We start from the raw sequence: 21,247 nt of genomic DNA, 5'->3' as shown, positions 1-21,247 counted from the left end.
CTCAACCCCATGAATTGTCTTTTCTTTTAACATAAATAAACCTTGCATTTATGTACTTTGGGGAGTACCTTGGGGTATTCTCTACCTCAGAGTACTTATATTGTATACTTCGGTTGCCCTTTTAAATAAATGTACTGTAATTAGAGACAAGTTCATGAGGATGCTTGAACATCTGTAGGACAGATCACGCTCCTCTCTCCAGGGAGACCCAGAAACCATGGTCCTGATCGTTTAAAGATTCCATTGCATTGTGTCTCCATCAGGGTGCTAACTGCTGTGCTCTAGCTAACATCTGGAGTAATGGTAATTACATCAGGCCCAATCCACAGCTGGCACAAGCCAAAGATATTGTGCTCCCTGGTCACAGCAACCGGGAATTTGGCTCACTCTACCCACCTCTATTTTCCCAGAAGTTCCACTTTGATGTGGTATTTTTCTTCACTCCTTCCTCTAACCTAGAGCTTACTCTTGCCCTGAACTGTTGGACAGCTGCCCCATTTCACAAGTGGCTGCATCTCAGTGTGTGGGAAATGAGTTCTCCTGCCAAGACCCTGACTCGGCTATCAGAGTCAAGCTGGCAGGCCCATGTGCTCCTACAGATCTGATTACAGAATTGGGAGCATCATTTCTAGATATCAGCCTACATTTGTGTAGCCCCTTCTGATCCTTGAAAGTCAAAGATATTAGGTGTCATTGATATTATTTGTTGTTTCTAATTCCAGGTTTCTATATTTGTTGGTACAGGCCAACTGATATACCAATTCTGTGTTGTATTTCTCGTAATTAACATTGTACTCCCTTAACTACAAGGTCCCTCTAACATTTTGCCTACAGAGAATTTAGGAAAGAGGAATCACTTCTCATTACACTAAAAGTATTACTGAAATATGAAATACCAGAGCTACTTGTGGCTAAGTATTTCAAAATTATTGTCGGCCAATCCTACTGTCTTTAATCGGACAATACTCTGATGAAAAAATTTTAAAAACTCGTTTAACTGAGTAAAATTTGGCAAGGAGAAGGGTGTGTGTGTGTGTGTGTGTGTGTGTGTGTGTGTGTGTGTGTGTGTGTAATTATACACATGCACTATTTTACAACTGACTTTTTGTAAAGGTATCTTGATAGGTATGGATTTGTTTTTCAAAGAATCGACTTATAGGAACATTTGTGAAAATTAAACAGAGATTCAGGCAAGCAGTAACATTGTGAAAAGATAGAATTGCCATAATCTAATAATGGACTTCCAGCTAAGCAGTTAAGAGGTTTGCAATCATCTGTTTTTAGTATCGTGTACCAATCGAGAGAATTTCCTTTAATTCATCATGTTTACGGTCTGATTGCATTTCAGCTGTAGGTATAAATTAGCCAAAACAGTCCAAATTACAGGTGTACATTTTTAACACTTCTTTTTGTAATCTCATCACACTGTTTACCAAGTATGAGAAAGCAGTAGTTTCTCTGAGACCGTTCCACACTTCCTCTGTAGCACTTTCTACACAGCGTGTGTGTGGTTTTTTTTAAATTGGTAAGTCCTTTGTAGTCAAACACATTTGAAGTAATTGTATTCTACCATTTATGGTAGCATTCGGTTTTCTCTTTCGCTAAGTGTTGTGTTCTGCATATTATTAGCTACTGTATCTAAAATGGTCTTTTCCTACTTTCTTTAATAGGACCAGGATTGCATTTGAAGTAAAGCTGCAAAAAACTAGTCGATCAACGGATTTCCGAGTCCCCCAGTCAATATGCACCATGTTTAATGTTATGGTTGATGCCAAAGCTCAGTCAACAAAACTTTGCAGTATGGAAATGGGCCAAGAGGTAACAATGCAGATTATTTTTATAAAATTTAGAAAAAACGTAATGAATTTTCCCATCTCCTATTCTGCTAGTCTCAGAAACATTCTCACAATTGTGGATTTTTACCCTACCATATAGAGTAGGCAGATGAATATTCAGGGTCTCTCCAGCAAATAAATCTATCTAATGGATATGGGCATTCAGAATTCCAGTCATTTAGTAGTGATTGTTGGCAAAGAACGTGATGTGTGTCAGGTAACTTTAAAGCCTGCTGATCCATGATGAATGTGTTTATTGAGTCTTAGCTCCACCTTGGAGCCAGGCAGATCTTTGCCAAAAAGATGAATGCTTACGTGTAGTCACCAGATTTGTAAGATAAGACTTTTGAGTAGACAAAAAGGAGGAAAACAAAAGTATGAAACTGTTTGTTTTATTAAAAAGACAACTTTCTAAAATATATTTAAATTCCACTTAATTTGACTTCCCCGAATATTGGCTGTAATCACCAAGTTTTATGATCCCAGTCGTCCAGATTCTTAATGACTCAAGGTTTCTGAAACAATCCAGTTTTAATCACTTGCTGATCCATCTTGTTCCTTGTAAAGACATTGTTGCAGCTTGAAATTTCCATATTTAATATTCAAAGTAGAGAGACATGCTAAACTGGGCTAGATTAAATGCATCATCATGATCATTGTGCTCCAGTGGCTTTAAGCTAAGTTAAATATTCATATACCAGGCTCAAATCAATTCAGAAATATTGCTTAGATCTCCTATCTTGTTGCCAGTGGGTGTCTCCGAGATAAGATCTTCCACTCTAGCTTTACAAGTTCAGAATTGATAATAAATCATTGCGAGTTGTTTATTCTTTTTAATTATCTTGTTCTGATCAATAATCCTCTTTCAGGGTGTGACCCAAAGCTCATTCGAATCAGTGGGAGTTTGGATTTGGGTCAGGCCCTTTCATTTATTTATTTTTAATGTTTTCAGTTGTAACATTTTGTTTGTAATATTCTTTTGGGGGGCAAGAGGAGACCCAAGCTTCTGATTGTTGAGTTTGTTTCCTTAGCCTATTTAGGGCACGTACTAAATGGATTCTCATCGGCCCAAGGCATGACTATAAGGCTGGTTGGTGCAATCACATGTCTACTCCCAAGTTTTTCTTCATTCTTGCCCTCCATCTCCACTTTTATCCCCCAGTTTTCCAACCCCACAACAGCCATAATAGCCCCTTCCTTATCACCCAGTAAGGTGAGGGTTGCAATGCTAATATTTTAATCTACTCTCCAACACACTGCAAATCAAGCATTAACCCTTAAGCCATGTCCTCACAATGGGGAAAATCGACACTGCTGCGATGTATCTTCCGGAGTTCAATTTAGCGGTTCTAGTAAAGACCCACTAAATCAAACTCAGAAGGCACTCCTGTCTGCACCAACACTCCTGCTCCTTGCAAGGAGTAAGGGAAGCAGATGGAAGCATTTGCTTTCATCGGTCTCCCACTGTGGAGATGGCGAAAAACTTGAATTAAGGTACATTGGCTCCAGCTACATAATTAACCTGGCCATAGTGGGTTGAATTGGTGGTAGAGGTGACATTTGTAAGATCAGGCAGACTCCCACAGAACATGGGATACGACAGGGCTAGCAAGTTAAGTTAATAAAAATGGTCAGGGTCTGTTGTTACCCAATAACATGAGGATCTGACAGCACTGGCAAAATCCAGAAGTAATGCTGGCGGGAGCTGCGTGAATTTCCTCATCTATCCTTAAGTCCTGCCGTTTCCATTGAACTATGTTTCAAGTGCATGGTGGAGACTACCAGATCCATTTTGCATTTGGCCTGGAGAAATCTAAAACCTTCAGAAATCAAAGCTCGACATTCACCCCCCTTAACCACTCAGCTATTCTCAGTTGCACCAAGAGTGAGCATAAGTCCCAGGAAATCTTTGTGTGCTTCTTTAAGAAAGTGTTTGGCATAGTAGCTCGGAGATAACTGAACTGTGGTGTGAAATTGCAGTTGCTGTGGTATGATAATTTTAACAAATAGCTGAACTAATAGACCTGTAAATCAGATGTAAATTATCAGTGCATAAGTTACTGTTTAGGGCTGCAGTACTCAGTACTCCTTTTGCTTTGCTTTGCTTTTTTTAATAAACATTCCTACCCTCATCTTGACTTTCACTGCTCATGCCACTCCATGTTTTTGCTTCTTCCCCTCCTCTCTGAGTTGTCTGAATGTCTGGGTTGAAACATTTTTATTTGGCAGATGAAAAGGATTGATAAAGATTCAGATAGAAGAGAGTGCGAGTGTGTACGTTTGTAATTATTGTGTTCAGAAATGCTAATCCAGGTATTGCATTCCAATTTTTAGCTAAAATTAGAGATGGTCATCAAATAAATTAAAAACATGTAACTAGTGAATTGAAAACCAGCTATTAATTTAGCCTCCTCAACTCCCTTTAACTCACTGGAGTGAGGCTCACCCCAATGCACATGGTCATATAAGGTTAGTGCTTCACTTAAGTCTTTCTTAATTTCTTAAAAATAGGACTTTAAATTATTCATATGTTTCAATTTCACTTCATGGGCCTTTCATGATTATCCCTCGTGTTCAAATGTGTATGCAAAATCTATTCTTCAAGCAACAAACAGCAAAGTGTTGGCAGGCAGTTCATGAACAAGAAAAAGGGCTAAAATTGTCAAAGAACTGTTCACTTGTCATAGTTTGCCCAATTCTAGTCAAAGTAGACACTACTTGGAAATATACCATCAATTTTTATCACAGTGAAAGCCACACACTAGTACAGAGAGTCTCTTTTGATCTATGATTTGACCTAACTTTTAACATTTTTACCTACAAGCCCTTTCTTTTAAAACTGTCTTCAGTTGTATCACTTTTCATTTACAGACATGAATTGTTTGATGCGTTTTAAAAGTATTACTCCACTGAACACATACCATCATCTCATTTCCATGTCTTTATATCTAAAGGCAGCTGTTAAAACATTTGGTAAACATACTTTACCATCTTAAATATTTATTTTTCCTCTGAATTTTTAATACCTCAATGGGTATAAATTTATGTATTAAATGTTTCTCAGTTGGTCTAGTATGTTTTTATTTAATATCCAAGGTCAGATGGTCCTAACAGAAATGCAACATACACACAATCTGTTACATGACAAGGCAAATATGCATCACGTGAAGTCAAGTTGAGTAATTTTAATATAGGGATTGTGGATTTTATTTAGTTGTCTAATAGCTAATTTTGATTAACTCTCTCAAAAGTTTTTGTTAAATTGAATGAAAAAGATCAATTCTCTGACTCAGATCACATGAATTCTACAAATCCTTCCTTTTCTTATGCCACTATGAAACAGACTTGTACAAAATAAGGATTTTCTTAGAAATCCTTTTGCCTCCAATTCACAGCACAAACTTTTCCTAGGTGGGTAATTATTTCAAGAGGAATGTCAAATGGATTTCATTTTCAGTGTAAAGATTGATCTCTAGTAGGTAAAAGTAATGCAAGAGCTTTGGCAGGAGAGCTGTGCCTATCTATTACATGCATAAAATTAAGCAGGTGATATTACCCAATCGTTTGTGCCAAGTTTCTCAGAAACGCTTTGCAGTCCCAGGCTTGGACAGCACTGCAGCCCACTGCATGACCAGCACAAAGCAGCTCTAAGGTCTTGTCTAAGCTAAAAGGAAGATCGACACTGCCACGATCAATCTTCCAGAGTTTGATTTAGCAAGTCTAGTTAAGATAGACTCATAGACTTTAAGGTCAGAAGGGACAACTATGATCATCTAGTCTGAACCCCTGCACAGTGCAGGCCACAGAATCTCACCCACCCACTCCTGGAATAATCCTCTCACCTGTATCTCAGATACTGAGTCCTCAAATGATGGTTTAGAGACCCCAACATGCAGAGAATCCTCCAGCAAGTGATCCGTGCCCCATGCTACAGAGGAAAACAAAAAACCTCCAGGGTCTCTGCCAATCTACCGTGGAGGAAAATTCCTTCCTGACCTCAAATATGGTGATCAGCTGAATCCTGAGCATGTGGGCAAGACTCACCAGCCAGACACCCAGGAAAAAGTTCTCTATAGTAACTCTTATCATCCCACCATTGGCCTATTTACCACTGATAGTGAAAGGTCAATTAGTTGCCAAGATCATGTTACCTCATCAAACCATCCCCTTCATAAACCCATCTAGCTTAATCTTGAAGCCAGATAGGTCTTTTGCCCCCACTACTTCCCTTGGAAGACTCCCTTAATCGAACTCAGAGAATGCCCCCCGCCAGCATTTGGTACTCCTCCTTTTGCAAGGAGTAACGGAAGCCACCTTCCGCTGTTGGGCTGCCGCCAAGCTCAGCTTAAGGTAAGCCAACTCCAGCTACGTAGTCTACATAGCTGGAGTTGCTAACCTTAAGCCAAGTTGCTGGGTCTAGTGTAGGCCTGGCCTAAGTCTAGCTTTGCCTGCCTTGTAACAAATACCAGAGGGAGCTTCCTTATACACACCCTTCCTCATACACACCCTTCCTTTACATGCACCCTTAGAAAGCATGGCCAGGAGAAAGGTGACCTGGCCAAAGCCTTTTTGTGTTCCCATCATGCCCCCTTGGGAACACTGGCTGTTTGAGAGCAGGAGACCAGCCAGAAGTATGGCCTCTCCAGAAGCAGAGGAGGGCAAAACATTCCCCTCTGCGATTTGCGGCCAACCAGAGCTGCAATCCTCGGATGCCTGCTGAGGCACCGGGACCTTCCCTGCGGACTGCAGGATGTTTTATTGCCGACCCCTGGGGTGTGTCTAGACTGCATCTCTCTGCCGACAGAGAGGCAGATTAGGCACATCAAAATTGCTAATGAAGCAAGGATTTAAATATCCCGCACTTCATTAGCATAAAAATGGCAGCCACTTTTTTTCGGCACGGAGCTTTGGCAGAGAAAAGCGGCAGTCTGGAGGCTGATCTTTCAAGAAATAAAGCCTTTTTCAAAAGATCCCTTATCCCTCATGAAATGAGGTTTACAGGATCTTTTGAAAAAGGCTTTATTTCTCGAAAGATCAACCTCTTGACTGCCTCTTTTCTCCGACAAAGCTCCATGCCGAAAAAAAGTGGTGGCCATTTTTATGCTAATGAAGCATGGGATATTTAAATCCCTACTTCATGAGCAATTTCAATACTTCTAATTTACATCCCTTTTCTGAAAAAGGGATTTAGTCTAGACTTATCCCTGATGTACGTACTCAAAATGGTTACACCCTCCCAGCTGCTTCTGTTAGGGGGTGCTGAAGACACTACTTGCAACGTGTCTTTCATCCACTGGCACGGACTCCCCACCATGTGGCCTGCGTCCCACCGGTCATCTATCATCCTGACCAAATTTCTGCAAACGCGGCACATCCAGAGATTCCTTGTGGGGCAGTTGGAGCAGAAAGGAAAACATCAGCTCCAGCAAGAAAGAGATGGAGAAACTTGCACCTCAGGTGGAAGGACACCCAGAGGAGTGGACAAGTCTCCACCCTCAGGAATGAAACTGAGCCCTCGTAGTAATTCTGAAGAGCACAAACGAGTGCACCACCACCTCCAGCAAGCGAGGCAAGAACTGCTCAGATTCCACCTCTGACCCTCACTGCTTGACGCCCTCCTCCCAGAGAGTCGCTGGCCCCTGCTCAGAGGAGTGCAGATGCCACACTGCATTCTGGGTGTCAAAGGGCTCCCACACGGCTGTCAAACGGGGGATGTTTGGGACAGATCGGTGGACCTAGGTCAGCCGCCACCTTGCCAACCTATAGCTGTAGCAGACAGGTACAAGCAGACATTACTGCTGTCTGTGGCTTTAATTCAGATACCTTCCCTTCTCCCAACCTTCAGCACCGGCACCCCGACTCCGCTCAGCCACTTCCTCTTCTGCCTCTACTCTCCCACCTCACTCCACTCTGTTGGGCCCTCAGCTGCGGTTCCCAGCTTCATCATCCTCCCGCTACCATGTGACACCTACCCCAGCTCTCCCTCCCAGATGAGAGAGCAGTCTTCCCCACCGGCGTGGGAGTCGTCACCTTCCACAGGTGCCTTCTGCTCTGTTTCCAGGGCTTCCCTACAGACAGAAGATGCTGTCGGAGGCGAGGTGAACGTGGACAAAATGCCACCTCTCCAGATACGTGCTGAGTTCCGTTACTATTCCTCGTCTCTTCCTACAGGTCCTGACCAAGGTGCCAGATGCACCCCCCATAATGCAGCCCAGCCCCTCTGGGTGCACCCTGGGTCTCAGCAGCTGCAGCTGCCTTTCCTAACTCTTGTGAGTTCTGCAGATTGTTGAAGTGCTGCCAAATGAGTACATATAATGTAGCTACATATATAAGAATATTTGTCGTGTAACTATGGTTACTATAAGGCATTGGAACAAGTTTTTGACCTACAAAGCAGGACTTTGAAACAAACATTTTTCAAGAAACAAATGGTGGTTTATATAAAAATAGCTTTTGCTACAGAACAGCCCCAACCTATGGAAGTGGGCGAGCTACATCCTGGTATTGGGGGCTCTCACCTTTCCTTGGTCTGTCTGCAACAGGCCTGGGCAAAATATGGCCCATGAGCCAGATCCGGCCCATCAAGCCACAGCATCTGGCCCACGGATGCAGCAGGGAGCCCCAGGCAGACTCCTCTGCTTGCCCCGCACACCACTCAGAAAAGCAGCTGTGGGGCTATTTCTCTTTCAAACCTGTGATCCCAGAGGGAAGGCGGGGAAGGTTTCAGGCGTAGCCCCCCCCCGCCCCTAACACAATCCCATTGGCCAGTTTCTGTCTGAATAACAGGCAGCATACACAGCACTATGCCCCCCTCAGCCTTCAGCTCAGTTATTCACACAAGCTCATGGCCCTGCAGCCTGTGCAGGCATGGGGCAGGCAGACAGGCTGGCTGAGAATCGTTTTAAGCTCTGTGGGCATTTAGCTCTGTAGGCAGGCAGGCTGGTTGGGCTGCTAGCTGGTAAGTCTCCTGGCCAGAGCCTGCCTCTGCCCCTCGCCTGCACCCATACCCCCTCCCAGATCTGGCACCCCAATCCTCTGCTCCAGGTCACAATCCCCTCCTACCCTAAGTCACAACCCAAACTCCTGCACCCCAGTCCCCTGCCCTTCTTCACCCAAACTCCCTCCCAGACCCCTCTCTCCTTCCTGCAACCCAATCCTTTACCTCAAGCTCCCTTCTACACCCAACCCCTACCCCAGATCCCGCACCTCCTCCATTAATATCATGGAAGAGTGCGGCCCTCGACCACTTTCCAGATTCTTGGAGTACCTTCCCCATCAAAAATTATTGCCCACCCGTGGTCTACAAGGTTCAGCCAAATGCTAATTCCATTATGCTTATTAAGGATCAATGTTCCCTCTAAGATTTTCCATATATACATGTTTGTGTGCAGCAGGAACAAGAACAACCCCATTTAAATTGTTCAGCTATTAAAAAAAAAAGTAGTTAAGATCAGATGGCTGAAACAAGGAAGGAAAAGATGGAACTAAACATTGCTAAAATACTGCAGTTAACAAAGCCCAGGCCAAAAAAGACCTCACCTGGGGAAAAAAAAACAGCCTTGGTCAAAGCGTAAATATAAAAATGAATCGCAGTATATAAATATAAGCAACTTAAATGTGTCATTTGTTCATAACTTGAAATTTACACACATGTACCCCAAAGCTCTTTGAAAGTGTAAAATCATTTTAAAAACAAAAAAGTTCAAAACCTCAGCTAGCAAAAGAGAAGCCAAGAAAGTTTAAAATAGTCTCTCATAATAAACACAGCAAAGGACCTCACATTTTCAAAAAAAAACTTTAAAAAAAATTATATATATATAAATTAGCTTTTTAAAAATTACACTGAAAATCCATTCAAATATTTTATTCAAGGTTGCAAAACTGACAGCTCCCCTTTATCTGGCCGTGAGCATCTATTGACAGCCTTCACTTCATTAGTTCTCTTCAAGTGTCCTGAGGCTCTCACAAAGCTGAACTTTTTTTCCTTAAGTGATTCATATTAAATGTAAATTAAATGAACATAAAAAGAGAAACCCAAAATAAACACCCTAAATCCCTTTGTCAATACTAAAGCAACTAAAACCATAAAAAATTATCATTAAAATAAAAATTTAAAAATAATTATGGATAGTCCTATAAAATACAAAAAATAATACTGTTTACTTTTTTTTTAAGCTCAAAAAAGGACACCAGTTGGGTGGTTTAAAAACAAAAACCAACTTAGTGCACACACACACACACACACACACACACACACACACACACACACACACTCTCAATATAAAACAATAAAGCCCAACTATTAAACTCCTACTCAAAATAGGGGTGGGAATGGCTAACATCTCCCTTACTAGGTGATGCTTATTCCTTACTGTCAGTGGCTGCTCCAGCTCCGTGGGGCCTGATGCGCCATAGACAGGGATGCTCCAGCCTGGCAGGATCGACCCCCACCCCAGCAGGGGCTGCCAGTGCAGCTGCTGCCCGCCACGTAGCTGCATGTGTGGCTCCTCCTCTGCTGCTGGATGAGCTGCTGCTGGCTGCCCATGACGTGGCTCCTGTTCTGGCCCCCGCTGGAGCTACCAGAATAGCAGCTGCCCACAACATGGCTCCAGCCCTGACCCCGGCCACGGCCGCCAAAGGAGCAGCCACTGGCTGCCCACAATGCAGCTCTGGCCCTGGAGGAGCAGCCATACCACGATGTGGCTCTGGCCACAGCTGGGGCCACTGGAGCAGCTGCCATGTGGCTGCACATGCAGCTCCGGCCCTGGCCCCAGCCGGGACTGCTGGCCACCTGCAATGCAGCTCCGGTTATGGCCCCGACTGGGGCTGCTGGAGGAGCTGCCTCCTGGCACATGACCCATAGTTCCAGCCCTAGGGAAGGGCTGAAGCTAGGGCCACAAGGTGGCTGCCCTGCTGCTCCTGGGGGGGGGCAGCTGCCCACCATATGGCCCCGCCCCAGAGCAGCTGAGCAGCCACTGCACAGCTCTTCTGAGGAGGTGGGCAGGAAGCAAATTTTTGGTGCATGACCCTGCAGGAGCACACCTTCGAGGGAACCCTGTTAAGGATGCTAACTTTTGGAGACCAGGGGCTGCACTACTTAACACACCTGCCCTAGTTCAATACCAAGACTAATAATCTCACATCCAGTTCTTAATTCAGGTCCCCCTATATTGAAACTGAGCTGTAAAATTGTACATATTGTTGCTGTCAGTCTTCCAGGTACAACGAAAACAAATCCTTATACTTTCTCATCAGAGACGTACAGTCGCTATCAACACACACCCTTTTACTGTCTATAAATATGAGATAGCAATCGCTGGTATTTCAGTTCAGGGTATTTTTTCATGTTTTGTTTTCCATTGCTTATCATTTCTGTGCATGCTGCTGCTTTTTTCATGAACCCATTGAATACACCCCACTTTTTTTTTGAAAATTTTATTTTATTTATTGCTTATCTTCATGTGTTCTTTTTCCTGTCTTCTGCACCTTCCTCTTAATTTCTGTCCCCAAACACCTGAAAGTTTGCTAAAGAGTGGGTAAGTGTGTCCTACATTTTATTTCTTTTTTCCAAGTACCTGTAATCATATGTTGTTGTTTTATTGCAAAATAACATGTAGAGCAGTTCAAACCGATAAAAACTATTTAGTAAATGTCAAGGAACCAACAGTTTGAATTGCCCTTTTGGTCTTTGTTTTCCCGAAGCATGACTAGTCTTTATAGCAGATTTCTCTCTTCCAATGTTATTTTATGTTAACATTTTAAAACAACATTAATGAAAATAGGGATGAAGATCAATACTTTAAAAATTATTTAAAAATCAAATGTTTTATGTTGGAAAACATATATTTTTCATTTCACTGAAAATAAGAATGTGGGTTTTGATGATTAAATCCTCTAGCTACAGTTTTTTCTAAATTAGCCCAAAAACGTTTTAGTATCTATTGTAGCCAGATCACACAGTTGCATCAGAGCTGAAAAGCTAAGTGAGGCTTGGTCCAGTGGGAGCCTGGAGGAGAGGTGCTATAGAAAAAGTAGGTGCTTCAAGTACTAGTACTGGTCAATCAGTAGGTGGCGCTCTTTCCCGTCAGCTAATGCTGGGCCAGAACAGTACTAGCAGCAGAGGGCGCTATACTGGTGGAGGTGCATGAGACGAAACCCGAGATATGTCAGGATCATAAAGGCATCAATTCCACAAGCATTTTAACGAGCACTTAACTTGAAGGACTTGTGTCTGTGCCTCTGACCTGGAACACATGCTAAATGGTCTGTGGCCACGGCATCTGGGAACGAGACTCCCAGCCCAGGCCTGCTGCCTTGTACTAGCAGGGCTTGAACGACTAGGCCAAAAATAGCAATGTAGACAGCCCAACACACCCCCTGGCTTCAGAGCCCAAGCTCCAGCCTGAACCACAATGTCAAAGTAACCACTATGCAGCTATTTTTAGCTCAAAGCCCCACTAATCCAAATCTCTGGAGCCAGGCTGGGAGCCCATCCCCAGAGCAGTACGGACACACCCTACGTGCATGGCTGAAACAGAGCCCAGCAGGTTCGGTGTCACTTTTTGCCAGTTTGGTGGGACTCCTCAAATGGTTCAAGATATTCCACTCGCTGCTCTGTCTGCAGAAATCCTTCTTCCCTGCCTTTCCTAAGGCCCCAGGCAGCATGACTGTCCAGGGTGGCGTTTTGGGAGAGCAGGGTGAGCAGCAGCCATTCATCCCGGGATGCCTTTTGCTTTTCTTCCCGTTCCCCCGATGATCAGGGAGCAAGGGGAAAGTACTTGGATTCCGTGAATTATTCCTCTGCTCCCTCCCTTCACCAGCCAGGAGTGAGGGGCATGCACGGAATCCAAGCACTTTCCTCTCGCTCTCTGATCGTCCGGTAAATGGAAAGAAAAGCAAGCCGCATCCTGGTAAGCACAGCCGCTGCTCCCCCACTCTCCCGAAATGATGCCTTGGATGGCTGTCCCCTTCGAAAATTGCCATGTACTCTCCCGGTGGTTGCTCTTTTCGGTAGGGAGTTAAATTATTCCATTATAAAATTAATTAGTCAACACTGGTGCAACACTGTAGAAAGCTCTAGAAGTGCTAAGTATTATATTAATATTTCTCATGGGATATGAGTGCCAAAGTCCTCCCCCTCTCTCCCGACACGTCCATTTAGCGCCTCTCAGTGCTTAATTTGTACCCGGGTTTCCCAGGGCTAAGCCCCGGCACCTCTAGGTTTGGCAGCTCATAGCCCTGCTACCTGTGGGCTTGCTGCATCAGTTATAAATGCTGCCTACGGAACCTCTTTCATTACAAATAAGTCACCAGCGTTGGTGTCCGCGGAGCTACATGCATACTGCAGAGGTTTGCCCACCTTTGAAAGTACAGACCGAGGCCCCTGAATTAAAAACCCTATGTATATGGCAGTAATTACTATCCACATCAGTGAGGCACAGAGTAATACACTGCATGTTTCTTAGCTAATACGATTACAAATTCTGCTTAGCATGGGAAGAGGCTAACAATCACAGTGCTGTCACTTGGATCAGTGCTAATATTTACCTCTGCCTTTCTCTTTTTTTTTTTCTTAGCACCAGTACCATTCAAAAATAGATGAACTAATTGAAGAAACCGTCAAAGAAATGATAACACTCTTAGTGGCAAAGGTAACCTTCGGCCGCAGGTGAAATGATTCGCTGTTAACATCGCTTTCTTTATGTAGGTGCATTTCCATTAAAATGTGACACATTAAGAAGTTAAATTGGTTTGTTGTTTCTCGCGGGGAAGATCGTGCATCACTCATTGCTTTCATCCTGACTCTCTGACGCTTGAGATGCAGTACGGCCATGGAACGGGATTAACAAATGGCGCCAAAAAGAAAAAGTATTCAGGAAACATCTATGTGTTTGCGTCCACCATCTTCTGTGCATAGAAACCCGCAGTCATGCACACAAGCTGTCCTCAGTTGTGGGCGTGATTAAATATAGCTAGAAATATTTCCTTCTGCATAGGCCATGGAGATAGCTGTCCGACAACACACGCAATGCATGCAAAAGTTGTGCCCATGAAAAGTTTGTAGGAGCAAGGTTGAGGTCCATGGCCTTGGGGTACCAGGAGACATTCCAAAATGTCTGTTTAGGTCATTAGCTCTTTAGGACTCTATGTGCATATACAGCACCTAGCATAGTCCTGACCTTGGGTGGGGCTGTCCATGGCAGTGTAGTATCACGTTCCCTTGTGTAGAAATTGAGTTTTAATGAGAGCGGTATGATATTTTAGATGCCTAAATTTAGCTCTGAAACCCTGTGGCTATGTCTACACTGCAAGGTTTTTGCGCAAAAATCTGTGGAGCGTCCACACCTCAAATGCGCTTTTGCGCAAGTAAATCAGCAGTAAAACGGCAGAACAGAGGGCTTTTTCTGGCGTAGGTAAATCTCCTTATACGAGACATAACTCCCTTTTGCGCTACAGCTATTGCGCAAAAAGGCAAGTGTGGACACTCCAGACGGGTTTCTTGCGCAAGAAACCGCTCTGGGAAAAAGCACAGGTGCTTTCATGGCCATTCTGTGACTAGAAAGCAGAGCTTTCTTGTGCAAGAGCATCCATGCAGCGTGGATGCTCTCTTGTGCAAAAGCACATCACTTTTGCGATGCGCTTTGAGGTGCGGACATGCTCTTGCACAAGAAGTTTTTGCGCAAAAACTCTTGCGCAAAAGGCTTCTTGCACAAGAAGCCTGCAGTGTTGACGTAGCCTGTGGCGATGAGTGCTAAAACAAATACGTAGATAGGTAGGGTGGATGTCCATACTGCTTGTTCTCTATTTTCAAACTGAGAACAGCACTGCAGCCCAGACGTCAGCCATCACTGGTACGCCATGTGAAGACCTTGAAATGTGGTCCCCCCAACTGATTCCAATCGGAGTATCCTGCAAGGCTGACCACTGGCACCTCCTTGTTCTCTCTCACTGGGAACATGAGCCATGTGACCTCCCTTCGTAGGAGCTGGTGTTCATGGACTCCCACGAGAGGGAGCATGAGTGCTCCAACATTACCCAGAAAGGAGGCAAGGTAACCAGTAGTACCCAGGTGATTGATAGCGTTAGAGGTAAGCTGTGTAGTGCCAAAAAAGGGGTGTGACATTTATTCCCTGCATAAATGCTCTGCAAGACTTAACCTGAACTTGAAATTCAGAATGATCGGTTACAGACAGTATGAGCTTGGTCCTGCTCTCACTTACATAACTGTAAACCTTGAGTTTGTTGGCATTGATCCAACAAACCCATTGTAAATCAGATCAGAATTTCTCCCTCTGAGTTTAAAAGTGATTGAAATCTTTTTCTTTTCAATAGTTTGTCACCATTCTGGAAGGAGTCTTAGCCAAACTGTCCAGATACGACGAAGGGACTTTGTTTTCTTCTTTTTTGTCATTTACTGTGAGTAGAGAAAACCTCTTTCTTGTTTTCATGATTGTTTGCTTACCTGTTTTTTACTGTTAATTCATTCAGCTCTTCTAATAGGTTACCTGGGGAAAAAGTCTTTCTCAATAAGCAAAGCTTGCTACGACCACACACAAAGCTTAATGTAAACAGCTGATAACCCTGGATTGCCATGCTGTAATAAAGTTAAAAGGCATTCAAACACCGAATTACAGTAGACAGAGAGAGCCTGGAGCACAGGACCTGGGGAAAGACCCTTACAGATTCACTCTCTGGTACCTGAAGTTGGCAACATTGTTGCTAGTGTTGCTAAAATACAGGCACTCCTAAGTACTACTAGGTACTACATATTTACATAAATACATTCCAGAAGGCTAGTACAAAAGGACACCCCTAGTCTCGCACAAAATAAGATGGTTTGACATGAATAGCCACGTTTTGTCCAAAACGTCTGGAACAAGGTACAAGGGGAGGTAACAAACAGATGTCATGGCGCATGTAAAGTGGTACGTAACTTGTTTGTCTCAATCTATATAACCGTGGGGGTACCTCACCGTAACCCTTTGTGTAGCCTGGGGACAGCGGAAACTTTTGCTGCTGACTGAGACTCACCTTACCACTGAGCACTCCTGTTGATAGACTTGCGTGTGCCGTTAGAGCTGTGTCTTGAGGACCACTCAACATGGCTGAGCGCCTTTGTCACTAAGCCATGCCCGTGGTCTTTCTGTGTGAGTAACATCAAGATCTGCTGAATTACCGGGCTGTGCTCTCTGCTGGGGCTACTAACTTTGGAGCTCCAAAGAAAGCAGCACTGAGCAGCAGTAACAGCTTAGAAGCCTTGACAGCAACAACATTCCAGCCTTCTCCATGTTAGGTGTTATAGCTACTCTTCTCAGCTGCAGCTGAAGCAGAGGAATTGCATCTTTTGTCTGACTTGCATCAAAGGGTTATCGTGCATTTCTTGCTTTATGTTTGTGCCATTAGCCTCTGTGGGGACGCCCATTTCAAGAAGCAAACGAATATGAAATGTGAACAGTCCCCTATTGTTTCTAAAAAAAAGAAGATAGGAAAAAATGACCTCTGGCTATACATTCTCAATGGACCTAGCCCCTGAAACCGTATTTGGTTTCTAAGTAAAATTGTAAAACTCAAATACTGCTCCTCCTACTAAGGGTATGTCTACACTGCAGCATTCTTTTGGGGAAACGGCCATTTTTCTGAAAAAACTTCACTTGCATCCACACTGCAATCGCGTTCTTTCGAAAAAAAATTCCAACATTGGTAAACCTTTCTACAAGGAAGAAGCCTTTTTCCGAAAGTACTCTTTCAGAAAAAGGCGTGTGTGATCAGGGAAGAGGGAGTTCTTTTGAAAGAAAAGGAAAGAGGAAAAAGCACAGGTGCCCTAGTGGCCACTCTGTCCATAGTAATCACAGCTGAAATGCGAGACAGCATCCATTCAGTGTGGACGCTAGCTTTCGAAAAAGCAGATTGCTTTTTCGATGCGCTTTTGCTATGTAGATGCTCTCTTTCAGAAGAAGGTTTTTTTTTTTTTTGGAAGATCTCTTCCAGGAAAACTTCTTTCGAAAGAAACCTGCAGTCTAGACATAGCCTAAATGTTGACCTGTGATGCTGACTGATTTGCTGGCAACAGAAAGGATGCGAATGGTATTCTTGTGTGAATACAGCTTGTAAACTTGTGTTCTGTTTCTACTCACAAACAGGTGCACAAAGTGCCAAGCTTTATTGTGGATTTATTTTGATAAGCCCAGAGAAAAGACACATAAAGATCAATTTTCCAAGGTCCTCTGAAAATGGACGCCATAAATTTTGGAAGCACATCTCTTTTTGCAACAGTAGAACTTTTCATCTGGGCTCAAAAATAGTTTGTTTGGTTTTTTACTCTGTGAGCTCTTGAGGTCCCTTCCAACCCTTCTTTTCTATTTTTCTGTTCTGTTTCTACTCACAAACAGGTGCACAAATACCTCTTTTGCCTCTGTCTGGGTGAATAATTTTGTGTGTGTGTTTGGAAACTGCTTTGAAAATTTGACCCATCAGGCCCCAATACAGAACATATGGAACCTCTGAATCTTCCGTTCACTAGGGATTGAACTGCTCCTGGGCAGGAGACAGGACTCCCATTACAGATACATGTTATCGATTGTCTCACCTGACCAAATAGCAGTGCTATGACCTCTCATTCTACCAGCCTCCATGAAACCATTTAAGTACGAATTACGTCTCGGTCCTGAACCAGGATTTGTATTCTCCTATTTCAAATTCCTGGGATTTTTAGAAGAGTGAGATCACGTACGACTCCCACTTATTTCATTGTCACCAGCACAGTGTCACGGACCTTGGTGAGACTGTAGTATCGTGGTCGCCAGGAAGAGCTCATCCGCAGTATCAAACTGATTGTCCCTATGAACTCGGCGTATGTGTCTTCAGCAGTCTCTTTGGTCTACCTCCATGAGATTAATCCCCCTTTGTGTTTTAGTGGTTCTTTATCCCACGTTCCCTTGTCCTTCTGCTTCCCCCTCACTGCCCCAGAATCCTCCTCAACACTCCAGTATTGTTAAAACCAAACAACAGGTCGTGCTCATTCCCAAGAGTTCCTCTCTTCCAGAGAGGGGTGAAGGGCTGAGGCTGGCTGCCTTCCTTCATCTTGGAGTGTCTTAGAGAAGATTCTGAGTGTGCTCTGGTGCCAACAGCAGCGGTTGTGGAGGCGGCAGCTTTTCAGGCATCGGAAGTGCCAGCATCAGCCTGGGTAGACCGTGTAATGTGCAATTCTTCCTTCTCTGTGACTCCAAGCTGTTCCTGGGAGGATGCTGCCTCTCTCACACCACCTCATGCTGTTTACAGTGAATGGTTTGACTTGTGCTGCTCCCTTCTACTGCTGTGTGAACAGAGTCCCTGTCTCCAGGCCTGAATCGTGAAGAGCAATGGGAGGCGGACGGAGATTGGGATTTCGACCTAGTGGCTACGGCTTGATTAAGCTGTGAAACTCTACCCAGAGTAACTCCTGACAGGCGACCTCTCTGGCCAGCTGTGGAAAGTAAATGACCACCCCACACTGTCACCAGCACCTCCCACCACAGGGCTTTGAATGGCACTTTCCAAGGACCCCAGCCCCATTGGTACCGCACCCAGGAATGCTCTGCCGAGCAAGACAATTTCCCACCCTATGAACATCGTCGTCTGTGTTTCGTGTCTACGGTGATACAGAGAGACGCCATCACTCACGACTCCCTGGGTGAACAAAGTGCTCTGGACCACGCCTTTTTAATTCTAGAAAGCCCTAATCCCCCTCCCCCTCCGACCGACTTCTTCCATTGCATGTTTTCCACTCAGAAACTACATGTACTCAAGGGGGGGGGGGGGTCTTCTGACAAGACAGTTTTATCACCCAGTAGGAAATCCTTCTTTTCAATTCTTGCCTTGAAATTCAATATTAAGGCACCGTGGTAAAGTTCTCACTAGCCCCTTCGTTATAAAGAGCATCGGAATGAAAATGCCCCTTTACATTTGGCCAGTCTTTTTTACAGTCGAATCTGTCTTGGGATCTCCAGTCCAGTCATGCAATGGGTGTCTGCCTGTGAAGTTCCACTGAGTCATAAGCAATGACAGTTGCGGAGGTGCTGTTTAATCTGGAGGGCCTCTTTCATTGAACAGCAAAGTATGACAATGACGTTAATTAAAAACAAAAGAGCAGACGTTACCCACGGGAGAGATGCAAAAGATCTTATCTTTGTTCTTCACAAATTTTTATGGTAAACTGAGACATTTCACAGGAAAGTCGCATCATTTGTGGAAAAACTGCAGCCTTGCAAAACTTACACAACGTCTGGTTGTTTGGAAACTTCACTACATGTAGCCAAATCTTACTTTAGAGAAAAAACAAATCATTATTCGCTTTGGGTTTCTTTGGGTTTTTTTAAAGAGGCTTCATTTTTTGTGGGTGAAGGGGAGACTGTGGAAGGAAGATGGAATTATTCTTGTTACATCTTTACTCACTGAGGAAGGATGGTCCCATAATGAGGTGCCAGGCTGGGATTTAAGAGAAGCAGGTTCAGTTCCCTGGTCTGCAGGAAACTCCCTATGGTATGTCTACACAGCCCGCATCCATGAGTCATTGAACCCACGTGGACAAAGTCAGGCTGGCGCTATTGTGCTAAAGGTAGCCATGTGGCAACTGTGGCTGTGCAACCCACCACGGTCTCCTGGGCTTCAGAACCCAAGATTGAGATCAATCCACAGTGTGTACGCTGCTATTTCTAGTGCTGCGACACAAGCTGATGACCCGGACTTGCTGACCTAGGCTGTGTAGACCTATCCTGTGTGACTTGGGCTTCCTTCTCCTCTCCAAGTCAATGGAAAAGCTTTCCTTCCACCAACAGGACAGAAGCCAGCTCGTTGACCGACTACCTGTCCACTTGGGGACAGCTGTGCTGTCTTACTTCCGCTGTGGGGTGTGAGGAGGAAAACCAGGAAGATTGTGAAGTCAGATGGGCCATCTCCTTACCACAGGGAGAATGAAACGTTTATTTTTCCTGCAGCTCTGTGTCTTGTCATGTCTAGCATTTCTTTTTCTGAGTTTTCATCCTGAAGGCTGGAAGGGATCATGATGCGCATCTGTTCTGAGTCTCCCGAGTGGTGCAGGCCAGAGAAAATCACTCAGTAATTCCTCCATCACGCCCACTGACTCATGGTACTGCCAGAGCTGTTCCACTCCTCTTTTTAAACCTTTCAGGTGTGACGCTTGTGGCCAGGGTAAGCTGCCGTGGGCTGGTTTTTTGTGCCCTTGCCCAATGAGTCGTAGACTCACTTGTTGCGTTTTTAAATATATCCAAGAATACATGATGGCTTCTCCCTGTTCCTTCACCCCAGTTTGGGGGGTCTCGGTGCTGGAACTACTTGAAATGGTACCTTCAGCCGTCGTCACCACTCTGGTCTTTTGTATCGCCTCATTTTGCTTAATTATTCGCACACACGCCCCCCTCCTCCTCCCCACGCACTCCATACAAATACATCCACCCACTCACACATTCTGTCTCACACATAGTCAGCCCCTCATTCAGGACACATAATTTATTCCTCCCAAGATGCAACTGTGCGCGTGTTATATTTAGCCTGTTTTAATGGTAGCTTTAGAAATATTTAGAAGCAGGTGAGCTTTTACACCCAAACAAGGATGGAGAGCTGTGCTTATCCTCATTAAAAAGCATAAGCTTCATGGAAGATTTCAGCTGTGAGCCTTCCAGATGGGCTGCATTCTGGTATGTTTGTAAGAAGGTCTCTCTCCATCCAGCTGGAAATGGCTCAGTTTGAAAAGTCAACCCTGGAACTCCTTTATGTATCCTTTGCTTGCTATGGCTGACACAGGCTTCTGTGTGATGTTTTAGGAAAGGCAACACAAAAGGAGAAAAGCTTTTGGTCAGGTAATTGTCAAAGATCTGTAAGCAGACCCTCGCCCCCAGATCATCAATACAATCACTAAGGCTACGTCTAGACGACTTTTTTTTTTTTTTTTGAAAAAAGATATGCAAATTCGGTGCTAATTTGCCTACCTGCTTCCGATCACTTTTTCAAAAGCGGGTTTTTCAAAAATGAAAGTAGTCTGGATGAGTGGGGGCTTTGGGGGGGGAAAAACACTTTTTCGAAAAAACCACTCTTCCTAAAAAAAGTTTACACGTTTTTTCAAAAAAGGGTTTTTTTTCCGAAACCCCCCCCCCCGCCTCCAGACTACTTTCACTTTTGAAAAACCTGTTTTTGAAAAAGCAATCAGAAGATATGCAAATTAGCGCTGGATTTGCATATTTCCTTTCGAAAAATATCCGTAGTCTAGACATACCCTAAGTGTGAACTTTGCAGCGAAGTCCATAAGAACGCTGTCAGTCGGGCTGTTGATCCCAGACAGGCAGGAATGCTCTTGTGTCATAGCCTCTTTTAGGGCAGTCCCCAGACTACAAAGGTTCTGCAGCCCATAGATCTGCCCT

At 44.2% G+C, this 21,247-nt stretch overlaps 1 protein-coding gene across 12 annotated transcripts in view; it reads left to right on the top strand.

The window, feature by feature from the left end:
* The window catches only part of CADPS (calcium dependent secretion activator), a 422,307-nt gene that overhangs the window by 358,755 nt on the left and 42,305 nt on the right, over positions 1-21,247 (top strand). For all 12 annotated transcript variants that reach the window (XM_075938476.1, XM_075938477.1, XM_075938474.1 and 9 more), the window contains 3 exons: positions 1,671-1,818; positions 13,412-13,486; positions 15,168-15,251. In XM_075938476.1, coding sequence (XP_075794591.1) covers positions 1,671-1,818; positions 13,412-13,486; positions 15,168-15,251 — 307 coding nt within the window. The remainder of the gene's footprint in view (positions 1-1,670; positions 1,819-13,411; positions 13,487-15,167; positions 15,252-21,247) is intronic.

The sequence above is a fragment of the Pelodiscus sinensis genome, chromosome 11, assembly GCF_049634645.1.
Source record: "Pelodiscus sinensis isolate JC-2024 chromosome 11, ASM4963464v1, whole genome shotgun sequence".
In the NCBI taxonomy this organism is placed as follows: Eukaryota; Metazoa; Chordata; order Testudines; family Trionychidae; genus Pelodiscus; species Pelodiscus sinensis.
Note: the sequence above shows the minus strand (reverse complement) of the source record. Positions and strands in the feature narration are given on the sequence as shown.